Consider the following 27,661-nt stretch of genomic DNA (forward strand, 5'->3'; position numbering starts at 1 on the left):
TTAAAAAAATATTTCAATAGTTAAATGGTCAAATCAATATCTTATAAATCGTGCCTCAAGTCAGGTTCATGCTAACAGCCCAATTTCACAATGTGCCTCACTTATTTAGCCCGGAAGTGGCCAAATGAAACAGCTGTTGCTGCTTTATCATTCAATGGCAGTTTCGATTAATTGTATAGATACAGATGTATTACAGATTATAGTTTTCATTTCAAAATACCTTTTTAAATGTCTTTTTTTATTTAATAATGATGTTATTCCCAGCGTCACTTGTACATCACTTTTATTATTTCTCAAGTAAGTAAAATCCTTCATTCTCAGTCTGGCTTTAACACCTGCTTCCTAGAGAGCATGCATGACCCTATTGAGCTTAATAAAAGCAAAGGTTTGTCCATTCCCTGTTTTTATTTTGAATAGTAGCTTGTTGGTTGATTCAGATTACAGTTTCTGTCAAACAGGCAGGGAGAATGACATTGGGAGTGGTGCCTGGTGACAACACCGCGGTGAAGGGACAATGTGTTAGAAGAAAATCCATGAAATGGTATCTATTATTGAAGCCTTTCTCTTCATCTCATCTTTCTGGGCAGTTGGTTCAACAGATTGTGGTTCACAGAAAAATACCCCGTAATCTACTGGCCAAATGTTTATGAAAGTATTCTTCAGCTTTTTAAGACATTTAACGAGAACATGCATGCTCCCTTGAGGATGAACTTGTGCACTTTTGGACACTCCATGAGCAGGCCAAAAGATATGAGCTACTCATATACAAAATATGTAACAGTGATGAGGACACAAAAATAAACCTTTCCACAGATGCCTTTTGTTTCTCCCAGGCAGAGATAACCTCATGTGTCTTCCTCTGGTGCCACCCTGAGGACAAACTGTGCACTTCCAACCCACTGCTAATGCTTCAGGAATCACACTCTTATTGAGATGTTGTATATATATATATATATATATATATATATATATATATATATATATATATATATGGGAGATTACAGCATATTTGGTCTATTAGTAGAGATTAACACTTCTAACTGCGCTGTTACAAAAGAGCTGACAGATTTCTGCTTGTGCTCCAGCTGAGATCTGTCCCACATATTAACACTAGTCCTGTCCTCTTTTTAAAAAATCCCTCACAGCCAAGAGACATGCAGGTGTGATTTATAATGGATATACTGTGTTTGACCTATATCAGAACAGGAAGAAAAGGTGAAAGAGAGATATCTGTCCGTCCAATATTTGGGAACATGAAACAATTTCTCTTGAAGCGAGAGGTCAGTGATCTTAAACCCTTAATGTCGTCATATGAGATCTGAAAGGGATGCAGACAAGAAGGAAGTGGATTGACCGTAAAGCATTTGGAACAAGGGGGATATTATCTAGGATAAAATAGATAGTAAAGTAAACAATTTAAACAAATATGCTCAGGATGTTCTATCATATTCATCCAAGATTAAATCATATTCACAAATATTAATAAGACCTTTCCAGACCCATGCTTCTACCAATCAAATCCTCTTTCTACTTAGCTGTTCTTCTACCATTGGCATGAATTTAACGGTTTTCCCCGCCATATTTACCATTCGAAGATCAAATGACAACATGTCTCATAAATGATCCTTTTGGCACACTGTCTAATTTCATGCTTGTTTGTTTTGAGTGTTTTGCAGGAGCTTCAACAAGCCGTTTAGGACAGAGAGTGAATACCGGTGAATACACATACTTTACAGAGATGCTGTTTGAGAAACCAATGTGAGTTTGGAAAGTTGCACAGTGTAAATCTATTCTAGTAGACCTCAACAATGGAATTATAATCAGTAGAAATGGCCATGACATGGGACCTTTAATGGCATTTAAATTATGTATGTGAAGCTTTAACTCCCTGCCAGTAGATGGCAGAACTTCTTTAAGTGTAATGTGTGTCTTTCAACTAAAAACGAACTTAAAGCCCTGCACCAGAGGCCGCCAGACTCACTATGGTCAGTGTTTGTTATAGCAGATAGAAGAGCACAATGCAACAATAAAAACATGCTGCTATACCGCTTAAAGGGCTGTAATGAAATATATAGTAAGACTTTTATTTAAATGTGACTTCTGTACTCCAACTTGGCACATGTTTGTGAATGTGATGATTATAAATGAACACTACTTTTATATTTCACATTATATACTTGTGGGGATGTATGTATTATTGGGTGCTTATGTGAGCAATTTAGACATTTCAAAATGTCCTCAGTATTTGTGATTTGGACTGTAAATATAGAAGCATGAGGTACCATCGTTAAGATAATGCAGCTTATTTTAATTCAGCTGCTAAATGTTTGTACCAATAGTTTACATCTATATTGAATTATGGAGCAATGGTTATATACTTCCACTGATCCATGGATGATATGTATCAATTAAAACAAACTAAATGAAATATAACCCTGCAGATATCCCACATAGGTATTTTGTACTTTAGGGAGTTAACACGTTTGAATGTCAAGATTGAATTGGCTTGCCAATTGTTAAAAATGTTGATAATATTGATAAAGCGTGATACATTTCAAATATTATGATGAATAAATTGACAGTGTAAACAGTTCAGTCGGTGTTTGACATGATGGGCCACCGGCCCACCGCTGTAAATGTGGGAGACAGATTCCCTGTTTCCATGGTGATGAAAATAGTCAAGTGATCTCCACACAAACACAAAACCATTTGTATCCATTTAAACATCCTCTCAATAGATCTGAGAGCAATGGCCATGTGGCTGTGATAAACTCAAGACCAAAAGGTGAAATACAACCGTTTTTAATTGCAAAAGGATACCAGTTAATACATTGAATGAAGCACTGAAACAAGCCACTGTGACATTGCAAAATACCACTAAAAAGGACATTGTACATTTCCAAGAGATAAAAAAAAAAAGTCATTCATTCCCTCAGAAAGGCATACATATGAAAGAGAACAGGAGGGAGCGTATTTACACCATGATAAAGTGTCCTGTAGCTCTACAAAACAAAGTGTGTCGGGAGGCGTCCTCATTCAAGACGTTTAAAAATGTTTTACAAACAGCGGTTAACAAAGATCCCAAATGTCCTGTTCTATTTATTTTTTTATCAAAAGACAGTCATCTAAAAAAGAAAAAGGCACCACTGTAGGTGATGAGTTCACACCGTCCACCTTAGATGGTGGAGGCAGGTTAACACAAGACGACATTTTCTGTTATGTTTTATGCTGTAGCGCTGTAAGAAGCTTAGAAAAATCAAGGAAACAAGAACATTATTAGCATGGAGAGGTTATATGGAACTGACTGACAACAAATGGGTTATTTGTACAAAATGGAGGGCAGAGTGATTAGCTGATGTTTTATTGTGCTGGCGTGAAAGCACTCCCTGCAGGAGAAATGTTTAGTTCACAGCTGTTCAGAGTTTTTCCAGAGGACCTGATCACTTCTAAAGACATACACATTTCAGACAGTCCCTTTATCACTATGGATTACCTGAATGGAAATTTCAGTTTTAGTTCATTTCTCTTAATGCTTTTGGGTATAAAAAGGTCCTTCCTACAGACAATTGTTAACTATTCTTTAATCCAAATGCATAGATGTTAATTTACTACATGTGCAGCATTTCATCTTCAATACATTAATAAATGAATTGTGGTCACGCATTAAATGCTGGCAAGTAGACGGTAAAGTGTCTGTTGCTGTGATAAAATAGAAGCTCCCTGCTTTGTGCTTCAGCTTCGTCCAATTTAGCGATTCTCAGGCTTGATTGCCTGCAAAAATCTGAGGAAACTTTTCTCTCGACAGATTTGTAAAACACACGATGCACGTCGTGACGATAGAAATAAGAAATATGGCCATAGAAAGTTTCACAGAGGTTTGGAAAAAGTACTAGTGTTACACTAGAAAGAAATCTTAGAAAAGTACCCTTGATATAAATTAATAAAACTTTATAAAAATTGAAAAACCACATAGATTTAGACAACCGTTACATTTTCATCCCTCCTGTATCTGAGAACTATGCTGAGCCATGCAAAACAGGATCCCACTACCTTTGAGCACCCGATAAAACTCTAATTTATGATTTAATCTCAACGTTATTTTGATTTGTTAAAAGTAACATGCATACATCTCCAGGTGTGTTTCCTCAAGGATATTTAAAGAATTGTACAACTATTGAAGTTACGTATTTTTCCTTTTCTATAACTCTTGGGTTAAAGATTATCGTACTGCGAACATCATACTTTGGCTTTGAGACCTTCATTTATTAATCTTTGAATTTCACATATTCTATTATAAAACTTCACCACCATTGATGACCGGGCCTAACAAGGGGACTTTTTTTAGACTTATATGTATTGGCTTTAAAAAAAAAAAAAAAAGGCCTAATATTTTTCCTTTGGTTGTTTGTATGCACCATTAGGTCCTTTAAGTCTAGGTTTCATCATTCATTAATATCATGCACTGCAGTTTGTGAAAATCTAAAACACAGAGGGTATTTTCTCCTAATCTCTATTAAGAGGGTCAAAATAAAGGAAACAACCACGAAGACTTCACTGAGGGCCATGTGGGATGCTTTTTATTATTTTATCCTCGTCCTAATTAGACAAGATGAATGCCAAATATAGGATTTTGAGGCCTCCATTGTTATATTTATTTAAAAGTCTAATTTTTTAAAAAAGTTTCATAATCTCTGGTTTATATATTCAGTTGGGAATACGAGTCGAGGGGGCTTCAGATAACGCTCTTCACGAGCTGCATCCCACTCCCCCTCTGTGGTGGGACTTCGTTTTGTTGGCTGTTTTTCTTTTACTTTGACCATACCCTGTACCATGTTGAGCTAATGTTAGACGGACATTGTAGTGACGTTATGGAAGCACAGCAATGGAAATTGAGCAGAGATGTTATGATGGATAGCTATACACAGTATTTACAGCAGGTTAGAAAGACTTTATCTGGCTTGGCAGATTTCCTCTTAAAATTATCTTTCACACCTTTAACTGTAGGACAGGAGGACATGGAGGAACATTACGAATACAAGTGAAAAAGTTGAGTAACACCCTTTAAAAAACCCATTTGCTGCTTGAGAGTATGTGACCAAAATAAAAAAAAGTTAGAGTGCAATCTTTAAAAAAAAAATGGATACCAAAGTGACATTTTTACACCCGTGAAACCTGCTGGTCAGTGGACTGTGTGCCCGCGTTGAGAAATAGTGACGCATAGCAACAAACATCTGAACATCAGTGAGCTGATTCTTTCAACGTGGACGAAACATATTGAAAAGGGGGTTGTGATATTCTCAAGCAGCAAATGGTGTCATAGCCCTGGGGACTAAGGCCTTAAAAGAGACAGAGACTGGTTCTCATAGACAACAGGTGGCACTGAGTGAAGGTGGAACGCATCAGAGGTATAAAAACTTCTGTGTTTCAGGCCGAAGAGGAGGCAGGAGGACGCTCTACATCGATTCGCCCAGAGAGTCATCATCATCCAGAGATAAGGGCAAGTAGAGATCCTGCAAACACACAGAGGAGCTTGTTTATCACTTACATTAAGACAATATGTTTTGTAGTACAAATGTTCTGAAATTAATTGGTTAAACATGCATATGGGGCATAAACTTAACATGTAATGCTCATTTTCAGGTTCATATTTTAATTGTTTGCCTCTACTGTGAGGTGCCAATACAAGTGTAAGTGTTACATAGTGATGTCATATGTTACGGAATTAATCAACGTAGTCCAATGGAAGCGCTTCAGGCGGGGGGGGGGGGGGGGGGGGGGGGAGATCAACTTTGGGATTTTAGGGAAAACCCCAAAAAGTATACTAGAGACTCTTTAAACAAATTTGACCATTGCATGAAAAGACAATGATTTTGCTTTTAGTGTCTCACCTTAGAAGTAAAAATTGTAAAACAAAATGGTATTGTGTAAAATATACTTTGGATCAAAAAGGACAAAGAGGTGGCAGGTGAGGAGAGGGAGAGAAGTCTGGGTACCTTCTGCTTGTTGTTGTGGCCCGGGCTGGTGGGGGGGGAGGTGGGGGAATGCTTGCGGGACACCGGGGTGGAGATCTGGCTGCTGGAGCCCGTCCCGTTGGCTGAGGGAGACGAGAGGGAAAGAGGGTGAGAGGGAGGGAGAAACAGAGGTAAACAGTAGTGTGGATTGGAAAGAGAAGCCTGGAACTCTTTATTAGAAGAGTAGAAAAGTCACTCCTGAACTGCGGCCTCATTTGGCTTCAGTGTAGCGGGACGCTGTCTCTCCAGGTCTCAAGGTAGCTGACGAGCTCTCCGTTTGTTGGATGGCATTGTATTCACTCGCTCTGCGTCCTGCCACGTTGCTAGGATTCTCTCTGTGCAGAACATTGTGTTTATATCTAAGTTGTGTGTGTTAAGTGCTTTAAAAAAGAAAGTGTTTTGTCTGTGAAGAGATGAAAAGAATTGTGAACACTATGAGCCAGATGGCCAGTGTACGTTTGAGCCAAAACACAACGCGTCCTTGTCAACCAACTTAATGCCACAGGCTTCATTTAACCACTCAGCCAGATTTACAAATGCAGACTTTACAAGCTGTTTAAAACCCTGAAATAACAAGTCCTATTATGTTTGAATCTTAAAATCAGTATATCTAAACATGAGCAGCTCTCCCACACACACTGAACAGAGAGTGCAGCCGTTTCATTCAGAGATGAAACAGACAGAGTAGGCAGAGTAACCTTTTCTCTGTAGACTGCAAAGTTGCCCACTTTGTCTTCAGATTCCTACATTTGAGAGATGTATTCATCTCTGAAGGAAACTCATTCCACTGTGGCGAGGACTGATTGGAGATTACTTTGTTTCATTGAGGGCTTTCATCCCAGATCCATGCCAAACACTTTCAATGTATTCACTTCATTAAAACCTTTGCACCTTAAGTCTATTAATTATTGTTGTCAACAGCTGAAGAAAGTTAGACTTATATAACAGGACCATTTCAATCTGCAGTACTTTACAGCTTTTCATCTTCGAATATAACCAACAGTGAGTGTATTTAGCCCTAATCGGACTATAAATCAGTATTTGTAATAGTGATCCAAACATTAATACCAAATAATCATTTTGTGTCACTTTTGTGCAGCCTCTGTTTATGTGAGGCTTTAAATTCCTAGCAGGAAATAGAGCAGTTTGATTTTCGAGTTGTGCGGGTTAGGGTCAGCTCTCCGTCTCCCTTTAGGTCTCATATGGAGGTCGATTTGTCTCAGTATTATCTGTGTGAACAGATCAATAATCTGTTCATGCAAAACACTTTTCACAAATGTGGGTTGGGTTATTTTGGTTGATTAAATATATATACTTCTGAGTCAGGAGGTGCAGACTGGCTTTCATTACAGGTTTGGTGGGGGTTGGTCATAAAAAAAGCCCTGACCCCTGCATCGCCATCACCAGGAAAGATTTGATTGAATCCCATTAACTTGATTTATCCGTAGTAATCCCAGTTTACATATGCCGGTCACATACTGGACCCCTTCCTCCTCACCATGCTGACCCCTCAGGTGTTACAGAGGTGGGTAATGCTCAACAGTTTACTGCCTCCACAGCGTGAAGCCCAACCATCTGCTGTTTTAAAAAGGCCATCAACCCCATCAGTAATCAATAAAATATTCAGCACCGCTGAAGGACTGAGGGACCCTGCAGTGCTCGAGACGCCAGAGCTCCCCCTCACTTATCACGTTAAGTGGCATGAAACAGAAACTGTGAATTTATCCTCCAGGGGATTGAATAATTGTCTTCCAAGTGTTGGGAAAACACTGCTCATACTTTTACAGGCTTTAAGATTCAACATCTCTCGGTTGGTTGGCCATCGTAAATAGCAAGAAAATATGGATAATTAATAAAGTTGAGCAAAATATAAATTGAACTGCTTATGGAGATAAAAAGCAATGCAGTAACTTTCAAGTATGTTTTCCTCTCCAGTGTTCATGGAAAGCTGTCAAAGAAAACAGCTTTTCTTCTTCATGCCTGCACCGATCAGATTTCAAGGCAGCAACTGTGCAGCAAGCTCATGGTGCAGCTTTACAATCTGAGGCGGCAGAGCAATGTTTTTTTAAAAGCTGTTGTTCACATAAAAGATTCAAGCACGCGCAGGCCCCAGTGTCTCTTAGGCTCTAGTGGCTCCTGGATACTATTAAATGTTAAAAATGCGTGATCGTCGAGCAAACAGCTAAAAGCTGTTTGCACAGTCTTTGTTTACTTATCATGTTTTATTCATGTGTTTACAGAATTTGCAATAACAACATTATTCTAAATCTCATCAGATTACCCTCAATAAACAAAGACTGTCCCCATTCTCAAGTATTAGAGGGTTTTATGGGGTGTTTAGTGAGATAGGAGCTGATGTTGTTTGGACCCCCCAGGAAAAAAACACTCCAAGCACAACAAGACAACAAAGAGAGGAACCAGGATTTGAACTATTGTTCTGCCTTTTGATCTTTTCCAAAGTCGAACAGAGTAAAACAATTATATTAACTTTTATCCGTGTATTTTTCCTTAATGTTTATTTTATTAGCTTTTCTTTTTTAATGCTTAATGTCTTTCATTTTTTTTTGTAAAGCACTTTGAATTACCTTGCGTTGAAAAGTGCTATATAAATAAACTTGCCTTGCCTAAATAAATAAATATATAAGGAAAGAATATTCTCTCATTAGCATCTTTAAAATGTGCTCATTGGAAGCATGCTCGATTGTAATTTATAACCATCTTTTATCATAGTATTGACCCTAGAGGAAAAGTCTATCTTTATGTTAACAACTCCCTACAGAGTAAGGTCAAAGGTCAAGGTCAGCTAAAGACGGAGCAGCTCTCTCCATCACTCTGCTCTTTGTACGTCTGATTTATTTGTACAGCAGCAGAAATGGCCTAGTTTTATTTTCCACCAGCTCTCTTTGTTTTGATTTCTAGAACAAGGCGAGGTCAGTTTCTTTCTGTATTTTCAAACGGGAAGTGTTGCAGTGTGGGTGAGATAATAATGGGCTCACTTGATTCGGTCGGAGACTTCATGCGCCTGATCGGACCAGGACTCTTAATGGAGCCACGCTGGGCTTTGGCTGCTTTCATCACCCTGCATTCTGTGGACAGAAGCACACAAGAAAGTTAGAACACATCACTTCTCCCAAAATGAAAGTGGGAGCTGCATGTGTTCATATTTGGAACCAAAAAAGACAATGAAAAAATAAAAGAACAAAACAGGCAAGGTACCACAGGGCTAAGTACAATTAGTAATGCACAATGAACAGGCCTGATACTTTACTGATAAATAGGTAAGTGTGTACATTTTCCTAGGAAGAAGAAAATGTTTTTTAAAATTACTAAAAATATGCTATTGGAGACACTTTCTCAATGTTATTTTTGCACGATTGGTGTAACCTGAATGGCTTGTTGAACTCGTGTATTTTAAACATGACAGCCCGAAAGGAAGTGACAAGGTTAAAATAGTACAGGTGGTGAGTTGGTAGGCAGTGAAGTTACCCACAAGTTTTAGCACAAGCAGTGAAAAAAAGGGCACCATACATCGTTGAGAAATGCAATTGTTGAAAGCTATTCATTATCCTTAAAGTAGGGTATTTTGGAAAGGTTGGAAAATATGAGTTTCTAAAAAAGGTTAAATGAACAATAAGCAGCCCACACTGTACATAGTTGCTTTGCCTTCTCGACATCCCTGGGTTTACAGGCTATTAGAGTGATACCTGATGCTAGTGAACTCATCAGACGTAGAGCAGTGAGCATTTATATACATTTAAAGTATGTAGTATATTCTGGGTCAGTGTATTAATCACGGTAGACCGACTCCAGACATTGCTACTCCTCCCTCTGCATCTCCCCCTGTGTTTGTGCTGTCAGACTCCCTCTCTTTCTCCCCCCCCCCCTCCTCCTCTCTTCCACTTTTGATGCTAATTATACTATCTGTCCTCCCTCCGTCTCCGGGGATCTTTTCTCTCTCTTAACCTTCACACACTACTGGATACAGTCGACATCCATGCGCCATTGTTTGCAAGGTGTGCCACCACGGTGTTGACAATGCTTCAGAGTGGCAGCTTGTCTCGTCTACTCAGGGTTTTGTTTCAGCCTCGAGTCAATCCACGCAGATTCCCTCCAACTGATGTCACAGCTGCTTAAACAGAGCTGCAGGTTCACCGGTCCTCCTCTCTGCCAGCATGTCCATCAGTCTTTTATTTAACATGAGGAGTGTGAAAAATAACAACAAGAGATTTAAATCTATTTTGGTAATTTTGTCAGCAGAAATTTTTTTTTTTAAAGTCCAGCCCTATAAGTATAAAGATAACATTTAATTCATTTGGGATGATCATTACTCATCAACTTTTGAAAAAGGAGATGTACAGTATTGCTCATTTTCAGGTTCATATTTTGTGCCTCTACTGTGACATGCTGTGACATGCTTTAATGTTCAATAAGGTCTTTATTGTTCACCCTCTGTCTGAAACCAGAGCCCAGTCTGCTCTGGTTAGATGAACCTCTGTTATGATTGGTCAACCACTTAGAGATGACCTGCCCTTTAGCCTATCACACACAATGTGTTGGAGCGCTAGCCAATAGCAGCGCAAGGGTTACTAAGTGATGTCACTATATGTTACAGAACTAAACAAACGAGTCCAATGGAGGCAGAACATGTACATGCACAAAAACCTATTTAACACACTACAGGAAAGAGACAACGGCAAAAAGCATAATAGGGCCCCTTTAATCGTCTTGTTCATGTGCTCTATATTGCAGACAGACCCCCTCTTTTTCTCTACTCCTCAGTAATGTCTGGGTGCTTCAGACTGTCGTCCATTTTATGTAGCATTGCCCCAAGGTTATTGAAGACTGAATGAAACAATTTAGCTTTGGCACCACTGGGGGAGTATACTGAAAGATCATTATAAATGTACTGCCTGCTCCACCCTTTCATCCTGATAAGAGACTGAGGGAAAGAGACAGGATGAACAATGACACTGTTAAGATTGAAAGTAAATTAGAAGATACTGAATGATTTGAAGAGGGGACATTAGGTGTGGGTGGAAGTGGGTTGTTAAAAATAGGGTTTCCAGGTCTGCCGGGAGCAGAGAGGAGGCTTTACATTTTCTCTCCTCGACTTCTCAGCAGTATCAGCAGCAGCAGATCAGCAGCAGCAGATCAGCTGGCCTAAACCTGCCACCAGACAGATTAATGACTCTTCTTCTTCTCTACCTTTTTTCCTACCCCTGCTGCCAGCTGCAGATAACAGACTTCTCTCTTGCTCTGCCTTCCTCATACATCATGTTGCTCCTCGCTACGAACACAGCACAGCTTTGTACGTGAATATAATATTGATAAGTCTGAACAGCCCCTGATGGGTGGCTGATATAATAACCTACACCCCTGGAACTATTTTGCTGTCGATGTATGTGGACATTTCTAGTCTTCACATTCAATATGACTGATACATTGAAGTGCCCCAGTGCAATGTGGGAAACCAACAGAACATCAGAATTTAAAAGTGATTGTTACAGGTTAGGGTGGTTTTTTATATCCCTTTTCTAAAATATTTTATCATCAAGACTTTATTAAGTAGATGTGTAAAATCAACATTAACAGTATATGAGCCCAGTCAAGTATTGTAATGTGCAAGTTGTTGCTGTCATTTGCCATTACACATTTGATTTCAAATGAATTGTTTTTTGATTGATACAGTATTGCTGCAAGATAATCATAAAGCTCGTACTCTATGTTTACCATGGTTTTACAATGCACAACGCTGATAATCACCATTATGTGTGACCATATTAATTATGTAAAATCTCACCGTTCACATCCAGAGAGAAGTCGTCCTGGGCGTAACGGAATTTCTCGGGTCCACATGCAATGAAGACATCGTCCTCACCGAAGAAATCTTGAAGGCAAGTCACCTGTGGAGCCAGATAACAGAAACTTTAGACCCTTAATAATCTGGCATTACACTTCTTTCATAGAAAAGCAAACAAGGGTTTGAAGCAACGCTAGCTTCTGCCATACTAAATGCTCACAATGACTAAAATATGGATATTAGGCAAGTATAATGTTTACCATATCCCCCAGATCTTTGCACACAGCAAGATTGAAACATTTGCAAAATAACTTAAAGTACAGCTGACACTGATGGAAAGGTCATCAGCTTTGAAGTTTCAAAGAACATTGAAATGTACATCTGGTGATGGCATTAGAAATGATAGTTAAGAAATCCCCAAAGTTATGAGAATTTACACTGAGCGGGAAATGAATTGGTAATGCATGTCATGGCAATCTATGTGATGGTTGTCGAGATGCTAGCATGGCTAAACATATCTGCTAACCAGTGCCTTGAGTGCACTTCATGTGAGGGATACAGAACAAGTGTGTGCCAAGAAAGGACAATCTGTTCATATTCATCTGGTCCCATTATTACTCATCATTTAATAATGTTCATTTGAAATGCTGATTCAGGACTTGTGCAAAGCGTTATCAATACAGCCAAGAGAAGAAGTGTTGCCAGTGCAGAGGAGGACCTTGGATGATGTGCTCACTCAGACAGGAAACAGACAAAGTAAATGGTACAAGATTAGTTCATTTCATGTAATGAATTAAACTCTTAAACACACAGCATTATGTGGATGAATTAACTGTGTATCTTGTATGGCAGCCAAAAGGATTTAGTCAGCTTCAGGTAGCAGTACGCCACCTTTGTGTTTTACTTGCCATGTTAACATACCTTCAGCTATATTAGGTGCATTTAACAAAACACACACAAAGACAGAGAAAAGCCAAAACAGAGAGGATCATGTTACATCTTTTCTGTAGTGTTTAAATGATTCAACTTCCTTCCCCGGGGTCTTCTTCACTATATAGCAGCTGTTAGCACAATATGGCTTCAGTGGACAGATGTCTGTGAGCCACACCTTCTCCTCCACTCTCCATTATACAGGCGGGCGCCATTACCAGCTCAGGCACGCCTATTAAAACCATTCAGGCTAAAAGCTGTGTTTCCCCTTGGTTTTTTTTATTTTTATTTGTTACAAAGCATCTCAAAGCCTCATTTCCAGTTTGCCTTTCAACACCAAGTGACTTTGTTATTCCTCACTTGAATTATTGGATTTTGTCAGATGAACTAATTGAACTGAAGGATTCTCTCGGTCTTTATTCACTTGGCTACTTTTGGGGCTAATTTTTTTAAAACTCAAGACACACTGACACAAGACCCTGTTGCTTTTCTCTCTGCAGGGGTTCAAGGCACAAAGATAACCCCCATGTTGGGCCGCCCGCCAGAATAGTCAAGATGCATTACGGTCTCCTTTGTGATACGCATCCAAACTATGAGCTGCAGATAAATTGGGAACTCCCCACCCCAGCAGCTGCCATGTTGATTCTCCGTCCTGCTAGAGATGCTAAAAGTGTGTGTTGGTGACTCGCAGGCGAGGCATCCAACAGCTGTACCCCTCTCTGAGTCCCACAAGATTCCCCGGATACAGGCCTGAGAGATCCCGCCGAGGCATAGAGAGCGGGCTTTGACTCCAGGGAGCTAAATCTAATTGGTTTTACAGCCTACTTTAAAAGTCCCGGAAATGCGTTTCTTCTTTCTTCCGTGTTCATTATCAAGAGATTAGATACATGTTACTTTCATTAGGTTAAACTGTTGTGGGGCAACGAGGGCACCTGACAGTTAATCAGAAGATGGAAGCATTAACAAATCGCTCTTTCCCCCCCACAGGGCCAGCGGGTGGAGGAGAGGAGATGGAAAGGGGTGGGAGGGTGGAGGCTTGTCCATGTTTTAAGAGCTGATTAAAGGGATAAAGTGTTTATCCGACCGAATGCTACCTTAATCTCTTTACCAGAAACGAAGACTCCGTCGTCTCTGATGGTTCCTGACAGGCAGCGCTACTTTATTTCATCACAATCTGTCCACTTAACTTATATGAGATGCAAAATAAATACTTGAAAACAAGGAGGGGTTTTTCTTTTTCAAAGAAACCGGATGACACGACATGAGTTTAACCCCATGGTTCAGAAAGCATCTATCCTGCCTAGGTAATCGTCTCAAAAAACATTGCATTTAAGCAATCCTTTTAATCCTATTCCCGACAGGGGTTCCGTTAGATCCATATTATCTGTACAATTACAGATCAGATCCTGGATCGGGGCTCTTGCGTCATTAAGACCACAAATCATTCTAAATGTGTCCCTTAAACTCCAAGTAACAACAACATTTCTTATCCCATGGGATGCCCATCATGAGTTAATGATTTATTAACACAAATGTATTTTGACGTCTGTCTAAAGTTGACAGAAATGTTGTGGAAAACCGCTCTGTTTAGCATGCGATCAGATCAAATGTAAAATGTCAGAGTCCCTTTGAAACATGGCTGCAGTGAGGAAAGGGCAGGTCCGCTTGGAAACATTTGGATATAGGTTGAGAAGCATCCGCTCTCAATTTGAAAAGGTCAGTCAAATGCGTCATACTGGCAGCAGACTGGAGAAGGGCAGTACAAGAAGACATAATGCCATCAGATTATCAGAAGCGCCGTCATATTAACATACTGCACATGCTTCTGACACCTCACTGATATACATATACATATACATATACATATACATATAGGCATAGATTTGTGTGTTTATTGTTGGAAGGCTGGTGGGGTTTTCTGAAAAACTGGCCCCTTCCAGACTCCAGGTGCCCCCCCACCCTCTGTCCCACCAAGCCCATCCCTAATCTGTGCCCCACCAGCTGTCCGGACCACATGACCCCCCAAAAACCACCAACAGCTATGCAGGGATCCCCCAACTACAACAACTGAATTATTCAGAGTGCTCCTTTGGCCCGACTGCGGACGATTGTCCACAGGCCGCGGACGGGTCGTTAGGGCATTGTAGTCGAGAGGTAAATAGAAATTCAACACTTTGTAATACTTCACTTCCAAGTTATGTAGGTCCTCTCTATGGTGCTTATAGAACCGTTTTTCATTCCCATTATATGTTCTACAAAGCAGAAAAAGGTCTGGGAATAACCTTGGATGTGTGATGTTTCATCTTTTATCATTTATTAAACCAACATGGAAAAGCCACAGTGAAGTTAACCACATGCAGTATCACCTATAAGAGAGTTAATATGATAAATGGTCTATAGAGTATGGTACCAATAGTATCCAATATCATTAAACTACCCTTGCTCAGACGGTCTGAATATTGTCTGATTATATTTGTATATAAACTTTCCAGATGTAACTCAAACTGTTTAAACAAATCAATGCCAACTTATGAACTTACTTAAAAACAAATGTCTCAGGCCAATATACATGCAGTTTCTTGCCATATCTTGTGTGTGAAGCTGCAGGAAACATATTAAAAAAAAGGCTCCTGCTTGTCTTGACTTCATATTTCCAGCAGCACAGTCAGAGCAGACACAAATTATCGTCCAGGCCTGTTATCCGTCTCATCTCTGACTCCACACAGCATGTTCATTGATCTGCGTGCAGCAGTGTTGTTATTTAATGCTGCATAATGCCGATTCTGTCGTGACTCATAATCAGTGCTTATCTGACCAACTGTAAAGGCTCACCAGCGGTGTTAACGAGTCAGCAAATGGCCAGACAATAGAATGATACTAATTATAATAATCGCAGGTCAATTTGAGGGGTTTCATTCTGCCGCAACCCAAATCACCTGAAACAAAAAAAGCATTTCGCTTATGAAAGGGGTTTTGTATTATACACTGCAGCACTTTCTATGTAACTATGTTTTCTTTATGTTAGAGGATAAGACTAGGGATGGCATGAGGTTGAGGTTGGTGCATTTGAATAAATTCAAAATTGAAAAAAATATGCATAATAGAAATCTCACCGTTAGCTTTCTTTGAATGTTACATTGTGTAGTCTCACCATTACCGAGCTATGCGAGAGAGAAGTGGAGTATAAAAGGCTGAAAAAGAGCCAGTAAGACCTTGCTTTGCCGGCCCATGGGGAAACTCCCACACCATTTCCTTCAATGGAGGCACACAGACCTGATCAATACCAGCACCTCCGCACCGAGTGGAAAATTCCTCCTAAATACACACAGCGTTTCCATTTTGTCCATTTCAACTGACGGTTTCACAGACTATCATGGCCTAAAATAATGGACTCTTGTAGCAACAGCTTTTATTAGGCGACTAAAGTCAGATGCAGTATATCAAAAGACAAAGGAAGCCATTATTTGAGCAGCAGCAGTGATTAGTCTCACTCTGATGAGGCTTGTTCTCTCCTCTCTGACCCGTCTGTGACCTTGGTGACCTGACAGAGTCTGTGTGCTACTGTAGGTGCTCCGGATGCATTTGGAGCCCAGATGAGCCGGTTAGCCAGCGATAACTGCACAGTCATGGGGACCAGCTGGTGCCTGATGTTGTTTTAACCCCCATCCCCCTCCTCAACCCCCGAGGAAACAGGCTTTCCATTTGGCTGACGGATGTGGTCTTCTTAGCATTATTAAATTGTACTTCCTCCCCCTCCCCCCGGGTCATGCTCACTTGTTGATGTGGTCCTTGTACAGGAGAGGGGGGGGGGGGGGGGGGGGGGCGCAGAGGACGCATACAGGCTTCCATGTCTGCTCGAGATGCTTCATCAGGGGTGCCACGCCCCTCTGTCAGCCTGATTGTCTGCGTCTGTTCAACAGTGTGTGTGTATGTGGGGGGGGGGGGGGGGTGTGTGAGTGAAATGTGGCTTCAGTGATCTGTGGTGACGGCTGAGGAAAAGAGAGCAAGCAGGTAAGACCCGATGTAAAAAGCACACTCAGCGTATTACAGCCATTGTCAAAAGCTGAATCCAGAGCGGAGCTTATTGCCATGACAACTGCTTCTGCAGCATGGCAAAGAACAGACTGCGAGAGCACTGATAACCAGAGAAAGGCAGGCTTTTCTTCCCCATTACTGGATGTATTTTAGTCGTTAAGGAGCCTTAAATCCATGCCTCTATCCATATCCTATTCACCCAATCATTCCTTACCGTGCGTTATTCACTTTTAACGCAAATTGGAGTCTTTTGTTCTCTGACAATGGCAGTGTGACCTTGTGCCCGAGGTTTCTTTTTCTTTGTTGACAATTCTTTTTTTTCTTAAAAGGAATTAAATGCAAGCCCCATTTCTAAACCCCAGTCAGAATAATGGGCACGTTACAAAGACTTTGACCGTTGCTGCTGACTCTCAACGCAACACAATGTTCCTTCAACATCTTTCACAAATGACATTTGGATTTGGCATCTATTAGACGAAAAACATGCCAAAGTGCAATTCAAATGAACAAGCACTTGATCCTAAATGCAAATCAGAACTATTCTCCCATGCAGACACCTCTGTTAAATAGACATTCATACAAAATGGCTGCCAGGAATTGAATAAACTGATTTAATGTGGCCTTCTAAAGCAGTGAGGGCAAATCAAGAAATGTACTTATTTCTTTTTTAGGCACGGGAATTACTATTACTAATCATCTAAATGTAAATGATCCTAATTTGCTTTCAGAGTGGATAATGAATTCAGCGGCCCCACCCTTCCTGTTTGAAGTGAAAAGCAGCAGCATTTGAGGGGAAATGAGAGTGATTATGTTCACAACTCTGACAAAGAGAGGAGGGCAGGCTGGCTGTCTTTAGAGTCTGCAAAGCGCTGAGGGAAAAAGAGGAAGACCAAGAAGGCATTTAAAAAATGCTATAAAAACCTAAATCACCTTTTATCTCGCCAACAAAGCGATCCTTTGAACCTTATCCCACACACTGCGGCCCCACACCCAATGATGGAATGCATATACAGGTAAAGAGACATGACATGTGAGGCTTGCATTGACAGTGCCCCCTCACACCCGCTACAGGATGTGGTATCTGACAGACCGGTCCACACCAGCTGGGCTCTCTTTGTGCCTGGGATGTGGTCTCCTAGCAACCGGTCCCAGCAGCTATCGCTACGGAATGGGAAGAGGAGGATCAGGCAGGGAGGGGCGGGCACTGCATCAATATTGCTTTCCACCATATCACCTCCACCACAGAGCAGCTGCAGTGAGCCTCACACAAAGGCTGCACAATAACGTGTGCTGCATTTCTCACATTTCTGTGCAATGCAGTGAAACTGGCACGAGGCCAACAGCGATCGGACACTCGTCATGATATAATTCATCTAAATCCACACTGTTGACAAATTAATCAATATGCTAGATTTAAGCAGCTGCCATGTGGCGGCTGTTAATTTTGTGGAATCATATCATTAAAAATGCATGGGGGAAAAAATTTAAGGAACCAAGCCTAACCACAATCAAACAAAGATAAAAACGATGAAATATAAGAATAAAATGTATGCCAAAAGGCGAGTGCAAAAAGAAAGAAAAGGTTATCTTAGCCAGCGTGTCCAGAGGAATACCGGTATAAGACCTCAGGCAGACAGACTGCTCCTCAGGGAGAGAGCATTACAATCAAAATTCCCTCATCTTTCATTTCAGCGCCCCTCCCCTCCTCCAAGACACAAGTGATTCCAGCCTTATTAATACAGAGGAACAAAACTGAAGGACAACACCTAAAGGAGCTCAGCAGGGCACAATGTAATGAATAATACAGCAAAAAAGGTCCCCACAGGAGAATTAGCGAACATTTAGCCATATCAAAGAGAGGACTGAGGAACAGATGTCCATGTTGGTTTCCACACATGATCCCACGCCTGCTCCGCATCCTCCGTTAATGAACTGGGATTCACAATCGTCTGGATAGCAGGTATCTGATCTGTGCAGTTGGTTACAGGTGTGAATTTATCAAGAGAAAATATAGATCATTACCTGCATTTGATCAGGATTGTTGAATTGTTGTAGTCAAAAGGTCATAGAAAACGATATGTATTGAATGGCCGAACACTGCTACCTCCAAGGTTATTTCTTTCTTTATAAAGCAGCACATGTTGATATAAAGGACACATTAGACGGTCCATCTCACAGACCTTTACACAGTCTTCCAGGTGGGTGACCCTGCATCGCTCCAATAAAGCTAACAATGAATAAAACATTATGTCCCTTAAGCTTAGCCAGTGTGTTGAGGAAACAATAGTCTCCCCCAGGGAGGGACTTTCAGGCAAAGTTAAAGCATATTGTGTGCCTTATGGATTAGTAGATCGGCTTTTGCCACCATTATGCTTTTGTTTTAGCTAAACTTAAGCTGCGTCCCAGTGCACAGTGGTTGGAGGTACTAGACTATATAATAAATTGTATCAAATAAAAATGTACTTTATCATAACGGCAGGATAGACAAATACACTACTTTATTGTTCATTTTACTCAAAATGGGACCAATATTTACAAAATGAGGAAGATATATTGGAGAAGACACAAAACTGTTTAGGAAAATGGTAAAAAATAAAATAAAAATCAGGAGAGAAGTAAGGTCAGTTTCTAATAGACGTCTATGTTAATCCAAATGTTTACTACCCACAGCCAGCCTGTAGAAATCAGATTTTTCTTCTCCTGTGGATTCTAGTGCCCAGTTTTCTTTTTGCCAACAAACCAAATGGTCCGTTAACTAAACCCCAAAGAATCCTGAAGGTTTCTCAAGAGACTTTGCCCATCTGTGGAACATGAAATGTCTGTAGTTTGATTCTCATCTTCTCAAAATGGAAATTCAACCCGCTGGGGTAGTCTGAGGACAGGAAACTGGCAATTTTCTTCAAAAATCGACAGTAAGATCTGTTGGGCAAGAAATACTTTTTTTCCTTTTTAAAAAAAGGAGCTATATTCTACCTGACACACCATGCCCAACTCAAATTCAATGTGCATGACATCCTTTATTCTAAAAATGTTCATAAGCTCAAGAAAAGGATATACATAAAGGATTCTCAGGTAGCTTAAAGGATTGAAGGTTGAGGACTGTACATTTCCTAGCTTCACTGTGCTAGTTAGGTTCACATGTTAAAATAAAAAGGTTTCCTAGACCCATATTCTCCCCACATCTTCCGGCGCAGACTGAAAACTCATCTCTTTCGACTCCACTTCGAGCAATAAAATGACTAACAAAGCACTTAAATACTAATAAAGGACTGGCTTATCTAAAGCTAATTGAGTAGCACTTGAAATGCTTGGCTCTATGAAACCTTGGTCGAATGCACTTATTGTAAGCCGCTTTGGATAAAAGCGTCAGCTAAATGCAATGTAATGCATGAACCACTCTTAATAGAGTAACAATGGGTACAAAATTATCAACACAACAAAACAGGGTTTGGTCGTTTGTTCAATACTACAGAGGATGGAAGACAGAACTTCCCAGGACTTTTGAATGGCTGATGGTCTCATGGCCACTTTACAACAAAGGGAGGTCGACAAGATACTGATGACCTGAACCACAAGACAGGACAATATGTTGCCCGACAGAATAAAGACTGCAGACAATGAAGGTCATAGTGTACACACAGGTTGTTCTCATGGACCTGCTCTGTCTCTGTTGACCCAAGGGAGGATTTCTACCTCTATCTACCGTGTTCGTTTTGATGTTGAAAGATGCATTGTGATTATTTGAGGTTGTTTTTTTTTCTTTTTCCAAAGCAAATGATTTCGTGTCCTTCTTTGCTTTGATCCTGGTAGCTGTATGAATGAAGAACTGTCTTTAATCTTGACCACAGATGTTCCTACTGTGCAGCTTTGCTTACACACAGTACCTCCTTTGTTCCAGTTAATGCTACAAAAAGATGGCCATAAACCACAAATGCAGACCAACAAGACATTAGCAGTGTGGTATCTTTGGATATAGCTTTTCATATGCAACTGGTCTGCAGGACACATGCAACAGTCTTTGAATTTAGAGCATGATGTAATCTGGGTTACGGCTAAAGGTGAGGTGAGACATACCTGCTTGCCATCCAGCGTGTAGATCCTCTTCACCGCGCCGCTCTCAAGTTTAATGGCCTCTGTGATATCGGTGAGCACCTGATCGAATGAGTGTGCGGTCTTCTTGTTGAGCAGGACGCGCACAGCCTTGCGAGGCTTCACGCCGCTGCGCATCACCGTCACTAGCTTGGGTCGAACAAAGTCCTTGCCCTCTCCGCCATTGCCGCCTCTGGCTCCAAAGGCTTGCAGGCTCTTCGCGGAGGCCTTTACGTTCACGGACCAGTTGGGGTTGACGTTCTTTGTGTAGTCGACCTTCTTGTACACGTTCTCTGAGGCACACACGTAGCTTTCCCCTGTGACGGCAAAGAGGAAATTGGCTTTGTTTGTTGCCACACACACACACACACACACACACACACACACACACACACACACACACACACACACACACACACACACACACACACACACACACACACACACACACACACACACACACACACACACACACACACACACACACACACACACACACACACACACACACACACACACACACACACACACACACACACACACACACACACACACACACACACACACACACACACACACACACACACACACACACACACACACACACACACACACACACACACACACACACACACACACGACTCCCAGAGGCGTCCACTCAACCATTTAAAATTGCAGGAACTCAAATGATGAGATATCAAGACCACTGAGGGAATATTTGGGCTTTCACAGTTTGGATATCATCCGACATTGATCTAATGATGTCGCAGCTAAGAATAAGTTGGCTTTGTTTAGGGAAATGCTTACGATGTCAATAAGAAACACTTTCACAGCCAGGCTTTCTGCTACCAGGTTTTTTACCCTTGGATCACCACAAGATAATGCTTTTCATCCCTATTGCTTTAATGGCACTGCAGGAGGGAAACTTTGTGATTTGAAAATGATTGGTGAACTAAATCAACTAAATCCTTTTGGGAAGGGCTGAGCAGATTTCATGTCAGTGCATTATAGACTATTTTTGGGTATAAAATCATATAAAATGAGTATTTAAATAAGACGTCTGAAATAATGGAAAATATGGTGTTGTACATTTACAAACTTTGCTGAAGCTCGCACATGCATGTCTTTGTCTAAACATTTCAAAATGTGGCCCAACTTCATATTATTCTCGAAATAATCTTCAATTTTGTCGCCATTCTTCAATTCACTATCTTTAGAGCAGTTCTTGCTCATACGGGGAGTGGAAATAAAGTAAAGACCCAATGCAGCAGGGGCGATAGAAGGAGATACATTTGGACAAAAGGGGAACCCGGAAGGCAACAATTAGCCAAATGTGGACAAATTACAGCAAACACAAAAGGCAGAGAACAGGATTACATAGGGCAGAGATTGAGCAATTAATTATATCCCACAAGAGGAAGCACAATGCAATCCCCCCCCCCCCCACCACCCACAGTGCTGCCCCTTTCTTACTGCACTGCCCACACACACACATGTAGGGAAGCAAAGAGCCACACACGGCTCAAGGAGCAGACATGATCGTCTCAATTCGAACAAATTTAGCTGCAGTTTATCGTCAAGCTTTTTCCCCAATTCCCTCTGTCAGACTTATTTAGAACGATCTTAAAAAGTGGACCAGGACTGGGTCATTTAACTGGGTCTTATTAATTAGCCTTGAGAAACATTCGATTGATTGGTGTTGGAGTAAAAGCATTACAATCCTTTCTTTTCACTAGAGGTGCAGTTTTAATTGGAATTTCCACCCACTGTTGGATGCCGATGGAGACGCTCGACAGTAATAACACTCCCAAATTGTGGCTGGAGGTTTCTTTAATGAATTAGATGCTAATGTCATCTGTTAATGAGCCATTCATCCCATGCTGAGCAGCAGAGCGCTGACTCTTCAGCTGAGTATGAACCACTGCCAGAGACGAGTCGATTTGAGGTCGAGTTCAAACTGGATTTCGCGTTTAAGACATTTTTATAAATCTTTTCTTCTTCAGAGCCCAACAAAATTGTCCACAGAGAAGTGGACCTTGAAACTGGATACTTTTAAAGTAAACAATCAGATTAGAAGTTGATGCATCGTATGAAGAGCTTACAGGAGTCTAGACCTCAAAGATAAGACTTTTAATCTTCAGAATTGGCAATGTTATACTTGAAAATCTTCTGTGCTGAAACTGATCTAAAACTGAAGGTTATCTTTAATGTGGCGGCCTATAGCATCTCAATTTTAACTCACTAAAGCGGCTCCACTGGGGAACAAACTATAAACCCACCTGTTTCACAAAGAAAACAGGACTTACAATGTTTTTTTGTAATACGAAGAGAATATATCTGCAATGTTCTCATTGTTCTGAGGTTGTATCTTAATTGCTTATTGCATATTGTTTTGGATTGAGACGTCAGCTAAATGAAATCTAATTTAATCAGATATATTAATATTAATAAGTGCTTGGTGCATCCTACTACATATGCTTACCTTCCTCTAGCTCATCCATAGAGCAGATCTTTCGATCGCCATCCACAGTGAAGATGAAGCGGACCCCCTGAGGCAGGTTGATGTGGTCAGAGAGCGAGCGTGTGAGGTCGGCCAGTAGCGCGTCGAAGGTGCGGAATCGGTCGGTGGCCACGGCGTACACGATGCCCTTGAAATAGCGGTCTCCATTGCGGTAGAAACGCACCTTTTTGGCTTTCTTCTCATTGGTGAGGGCCTGCAGGGTGCGCGTGCGGTAGAAGCTGCAGTGGGCGCTGTGGGTGGGGCTGGGGAGTCCGTTCAGACGCCCGCCTCGTGGGGCACGGGTCGCCTTGTCTCGCTCGTCAAAATGTCCAAAGTCTAGCTCCATGGTGACTGTAAGCTTTGATGGTTGTGACAGATAGATGTGTGGCAGTGGTCACCAGCTCCGGAGAGTCTGGAAAATAAAAAGGTATGTAAGGTTATGTTTCACAAAGTAAAATACTGCACTGAAATTGAGACGTAATTGTGATTCACTTTTTGTAATTGTTCCAAAAACATGAACTAGACAACCCATTTTCAGAACCAGGAATAAAGCGACAAATAAACAACCATTTCAAAGTCAGAATAGACATATCAATCTAATATCCTCTAGTACTTTGGGATCATTTCTACAACTCTTCTTCCCACCCTGGCTGAGGTGCGGTGTCTCCAGTTCTGAATCACAATGAGTTTTAGGTACCAACACAGAGACATGGATTTTTTTTTTTACTTTGGACACTGACCGAATGCTTTCAATCTCCAATGAAGTAAATGGTTTCATCTGCATATAGGTGGACAATGAACGAAACCACTAATCGTTTTAAGCGAGACTAAAGACTGGTTATGATCTAAAGGATGATGAGTGATTGATATTCGGCTTCCAACAGAGACACAACCTGACCACTTCAAAGAACATTTTGTATATATGGGTTCATTATTTAGCTTATGAAACCTCTACTATCAAAGAAAAACACATATGTGAATGGCTTGTATCAACACTACTGCTGTGGAGCAAATATATTATTATAAATAAGATTATATTTCTGCTTAGAAAAGATTCAACATCTTCCTTTGCTAAACTGCTGCATGAGCCAAGAAGCACGTATGATATGTCTCAACTTCTGTATCTCGCCTATAAACCTGAGAGCCGCTGTCTCACTTGCCGAGATGAATAAGTCTCTGGCTCATGGCCAATTCTTCATGTTCAGGGGAAAAGCTCTTAAAACTTGTCTTTGATAAATCAACGAGCTAACTATTAGAAACTGACAGGCTAATCTGCCCGGATCATTTATGTCAGGATGAGTTTGTATTACTTTGTGGGAAATGTGTCTTTTTTTCTTTTACTTTTATTAAAACGTCAAGCAGTTAATAGTAAGTACATTTAGTAAGGCATGTGTGGCATGATGTTATAAAAAAGGTGTTGAAAAATCCAAAGTAAACGACAACTCATACAAAATCTGGGTGATGAGACAACAACAAAAAAAAGGTAATATAATCCATTGAAAAGCATAGCAAAAGCAATCAGACACCCAAGATATACAATCTGGGTATCCCACTGTAAATATATTACATTTTATACAAGATTACATATCCTGTGATGTTTTATAGCACATCTAAACTGTTCCGTAAAGGTAATGGATTCCCAGAGCAGTGTTTAACATTTAAGTGGATGAAGTGGTACAGTAACTGAGTTTAAATAAATGATGTATATATCACCACAATAAGACTACATTTGAATCCTTTCCTTATTTGAAAGGAAATGTTAAATGTTTTTTTGCCCTAATAATAGCCTGGATTGTACAATTGATCTTCCTGTTTACTAGGAATTATGCAAAAGATGCATCTGGTCAGCCAATAAACAATAAACCACTTATGCTAGGGTGGACTGGCAAATGGCTGGAGCAGCTGTTTTTTTTTTTGAAGGCTGGTCTGTTAATCGACCACCTGATGGATACAACTCAGTACTCAAAACCACAAAACTCATTGAACCATACAGTACCTTTCAGAAGTGAACACTGATACACACCCATAAACACACACCCACATAAAAGAGGAAGTCATCGGTGCCGAGTTTAAAGCCCAGCTCCATTGAAATAATCTCCTTTACATCATAATGTTCTTTAAACAAATCGTATTTCGCAAGAGTGATCACTGTTTCTTTTAAAGATTGCATGTTCATCTTGCCTTAAGATTTGTATTTCCCAGTTTGACCCAGTGCTGCTCTGTGCAGATGACAGGTAAAGCCTTTGGAAACCTTAATCTTAACAAAAAAGCCTAGAAAAGGCAAGTTGTCATGCATGTCAGTCGCTTGTTCATCTTTCAGATCATAATTGGTTTACATGACTTGACAACATTTGCTAAAAGGTCACTGGTCTTTGACCTCATCTAATTTCTGAGTGGCTCACAAACAACACACACTCTATTTGTCGTCCTGCATCTTAAAGTCACCTTTTCTTTCATGATGAGGTTTGAGACCAGACATCACAGTTTTGATTCTTCTCATCGAAAAAATCTGTTCAATGCTGCACCATTTTCTAGCCATTTTCATCCAAACCCTCAGTGAGAGGTTCTCCTGATTAATTGGCTTTGAATGGATTTATATCAACATAATATGCATTTACATTTACAGAGTATGTTCTGAGTGACGCACAACAATGGTCATTTCTTTGAATACAACTGACATTAGCAGCTGGACTGCTTCAGACTGCTGAGAAGACAAAACAAGACGTTTAAAATGTCACCAAAGAGATTTTCTGATAGACCAATTGAACTAATCTTCAGATGGAGCCCTAGCATTAAATATCCCACCAATTATTACATTTTGATCTCAAACATATCACTCAGTTCTTCTTCTAATGAGCATTTAATATATTAAGAAAAGCCTCTTGTGCCTCTTTCAACCTTTTCATCCGGTGTATGTAAACCAATGAATGAAACAAGGACTATTAATGCTATTTTAATAATCCATCTTGTCCACTATGGTTTAATGCCCTGTATTGTGCATACAAAAGGGACCACAATGACAAACAGAGGCCTGTTAATATGGAATAAATGGAACACGCTGCCGCCACCCATCCATGTGGCGGGGCCTCCAATCCCCTGCTAACCCCTGGCTGTGCTGCTATCTGGGGTTTTATGACAGCCCGCTGACAGGGGTGGGACTGCTGGGTGCTCCTCAGCTGACAAAGGCCAGGTTTCAATCCCATCTGCCGCACTAATGGGCAGAGCCAACAGTGACCCTTCCCCAATGGAGCATCAACTAGGACAGTCCATTGTCTCAAACAGGGTGCCTTGCCTTCAGAGTGACATCACCATAAATGTAGCTGCTCCAGAAAGTGCATCTTGTCAATGGAAGCAATAATGATACACTAAAACAGCTTTTCAGTGTTAAACTATATGACATTTAGCTATACATTAAGATAATCTCTTGATTGACACACTACAGGTTTTTATCAGCAACTGAATAAAACTCACCACCCCAGCTAAATCAATGCCTTCTTTTACAGATTAAAGCATGTTCAGAGGCTTCAGCAGCACTGCAGTATCATTGTGTGGGATCACTCATATTTGTGGCTATTTCTGTGCACCCGGCTGAGCCACCCACACAACACCCCGGTGACTACACACTCCAACCAGCAACCACTCATCCTCATCCATACAGTCATCCATCTGGGAACACCACGCCATGCACAGATACTTTTAAATCCCAGTCGCTTAAGAATGAAAAAGTTTCCTGATGCCACACTTGCCATGTATGATGGATGAGCGTGGCCACATGGCACAGAGCAGCGCACAAGATACAAGTTTTTCTTCAGCAAAAAAGAAAGAAAGAAGGGGGTTGGGTGTGTGCTCACACCTACTCACAATCCACCTGCTCCAATCTCAAAACCTACAATAATTTCTTCCAAATACATGCAATGTCATCTCAATTTGACCACTCAAAAGCAAACCCTGAATGCCCTTTTCAATTTCTCCTTAAATCAGGAAAAGTCTGAAGATAATCCCACACAGTAAACGGACTCACCTGCGTCGCTGCTTGCGGAGAGAAGGGAGTGTGAGTGGGGGGAGTGTGTGTGTGAATGTGTGCGTCGATGCTGCAGCAGGATAGCGGCACGCCGTCTCTCCCTCGCCTTTGTCTGCTTCAGTCTGAGAGCCGAGCCGCTGCCTGCCTGCTGGAGGAGCCACTGGGTCCTAAAGCCAACGAGCCGTGGATCCGCCCACTGTGGCCCTGCTGCGGGTACCAGAGAGAGAGGGGCTGGGGTGGAGCTCACACCAGCCTCTCCAAAGGTGCATGGACAA

General features: G+C 40.9%; 1 protein-coding gene across 1 annotated transcript; it reads right to left on the reverse strand.

Annotated features, from left to right (window-relative positions):
- Positions 1-2,786: 2,786 nt before the first annotated feature.
- Positions 2,787-27,524, reverse strand: LOC117459083 (neuronal migration protein doublecortin-like). Its single transcript, XM_034099928.1, has 7 exons — positions 27,387-27,524; positions 23,348-23,777; positions 20,851-21,182; positions 11,812-11,914; positions 9,008-9,097; positions 5,994-6,094; positions 2,787-5,510 (listed from the first exon to the last, which is right to left on the reverse strand). Exons 2-7 carry the CDS (start codon positions 23,709-23,711, stop codon positions 5,454-5,456), a joined length of 1,047 nt encoding a protein of 348 aa, XP_033955819.1. The 5' UTR covers positions 23,712-23,777; positions 27,387-27,524; the 3' UTR covers positions 2,787-5,453.
- Positions 27,525-27,661: the final 137 nt, after the last annotated feature.

The sequence above is a fragment of the Pseudochaenichthys georgianus genome, chromosome 14, assembly GCF_902827115.2.
Source record: "Pseudochaenichthys georgianus chromosome 14, fPseGeo1.2, whole genome shotgun sequence".
In the NCBI taxonomy this organism is placed as follows: Eukaryota; Metazoa; Chordata; class Actinopteri; order Perciformes; family Channichthyidae; genus Pseudochaenichthys; species Pseudochaenichthys georgianus.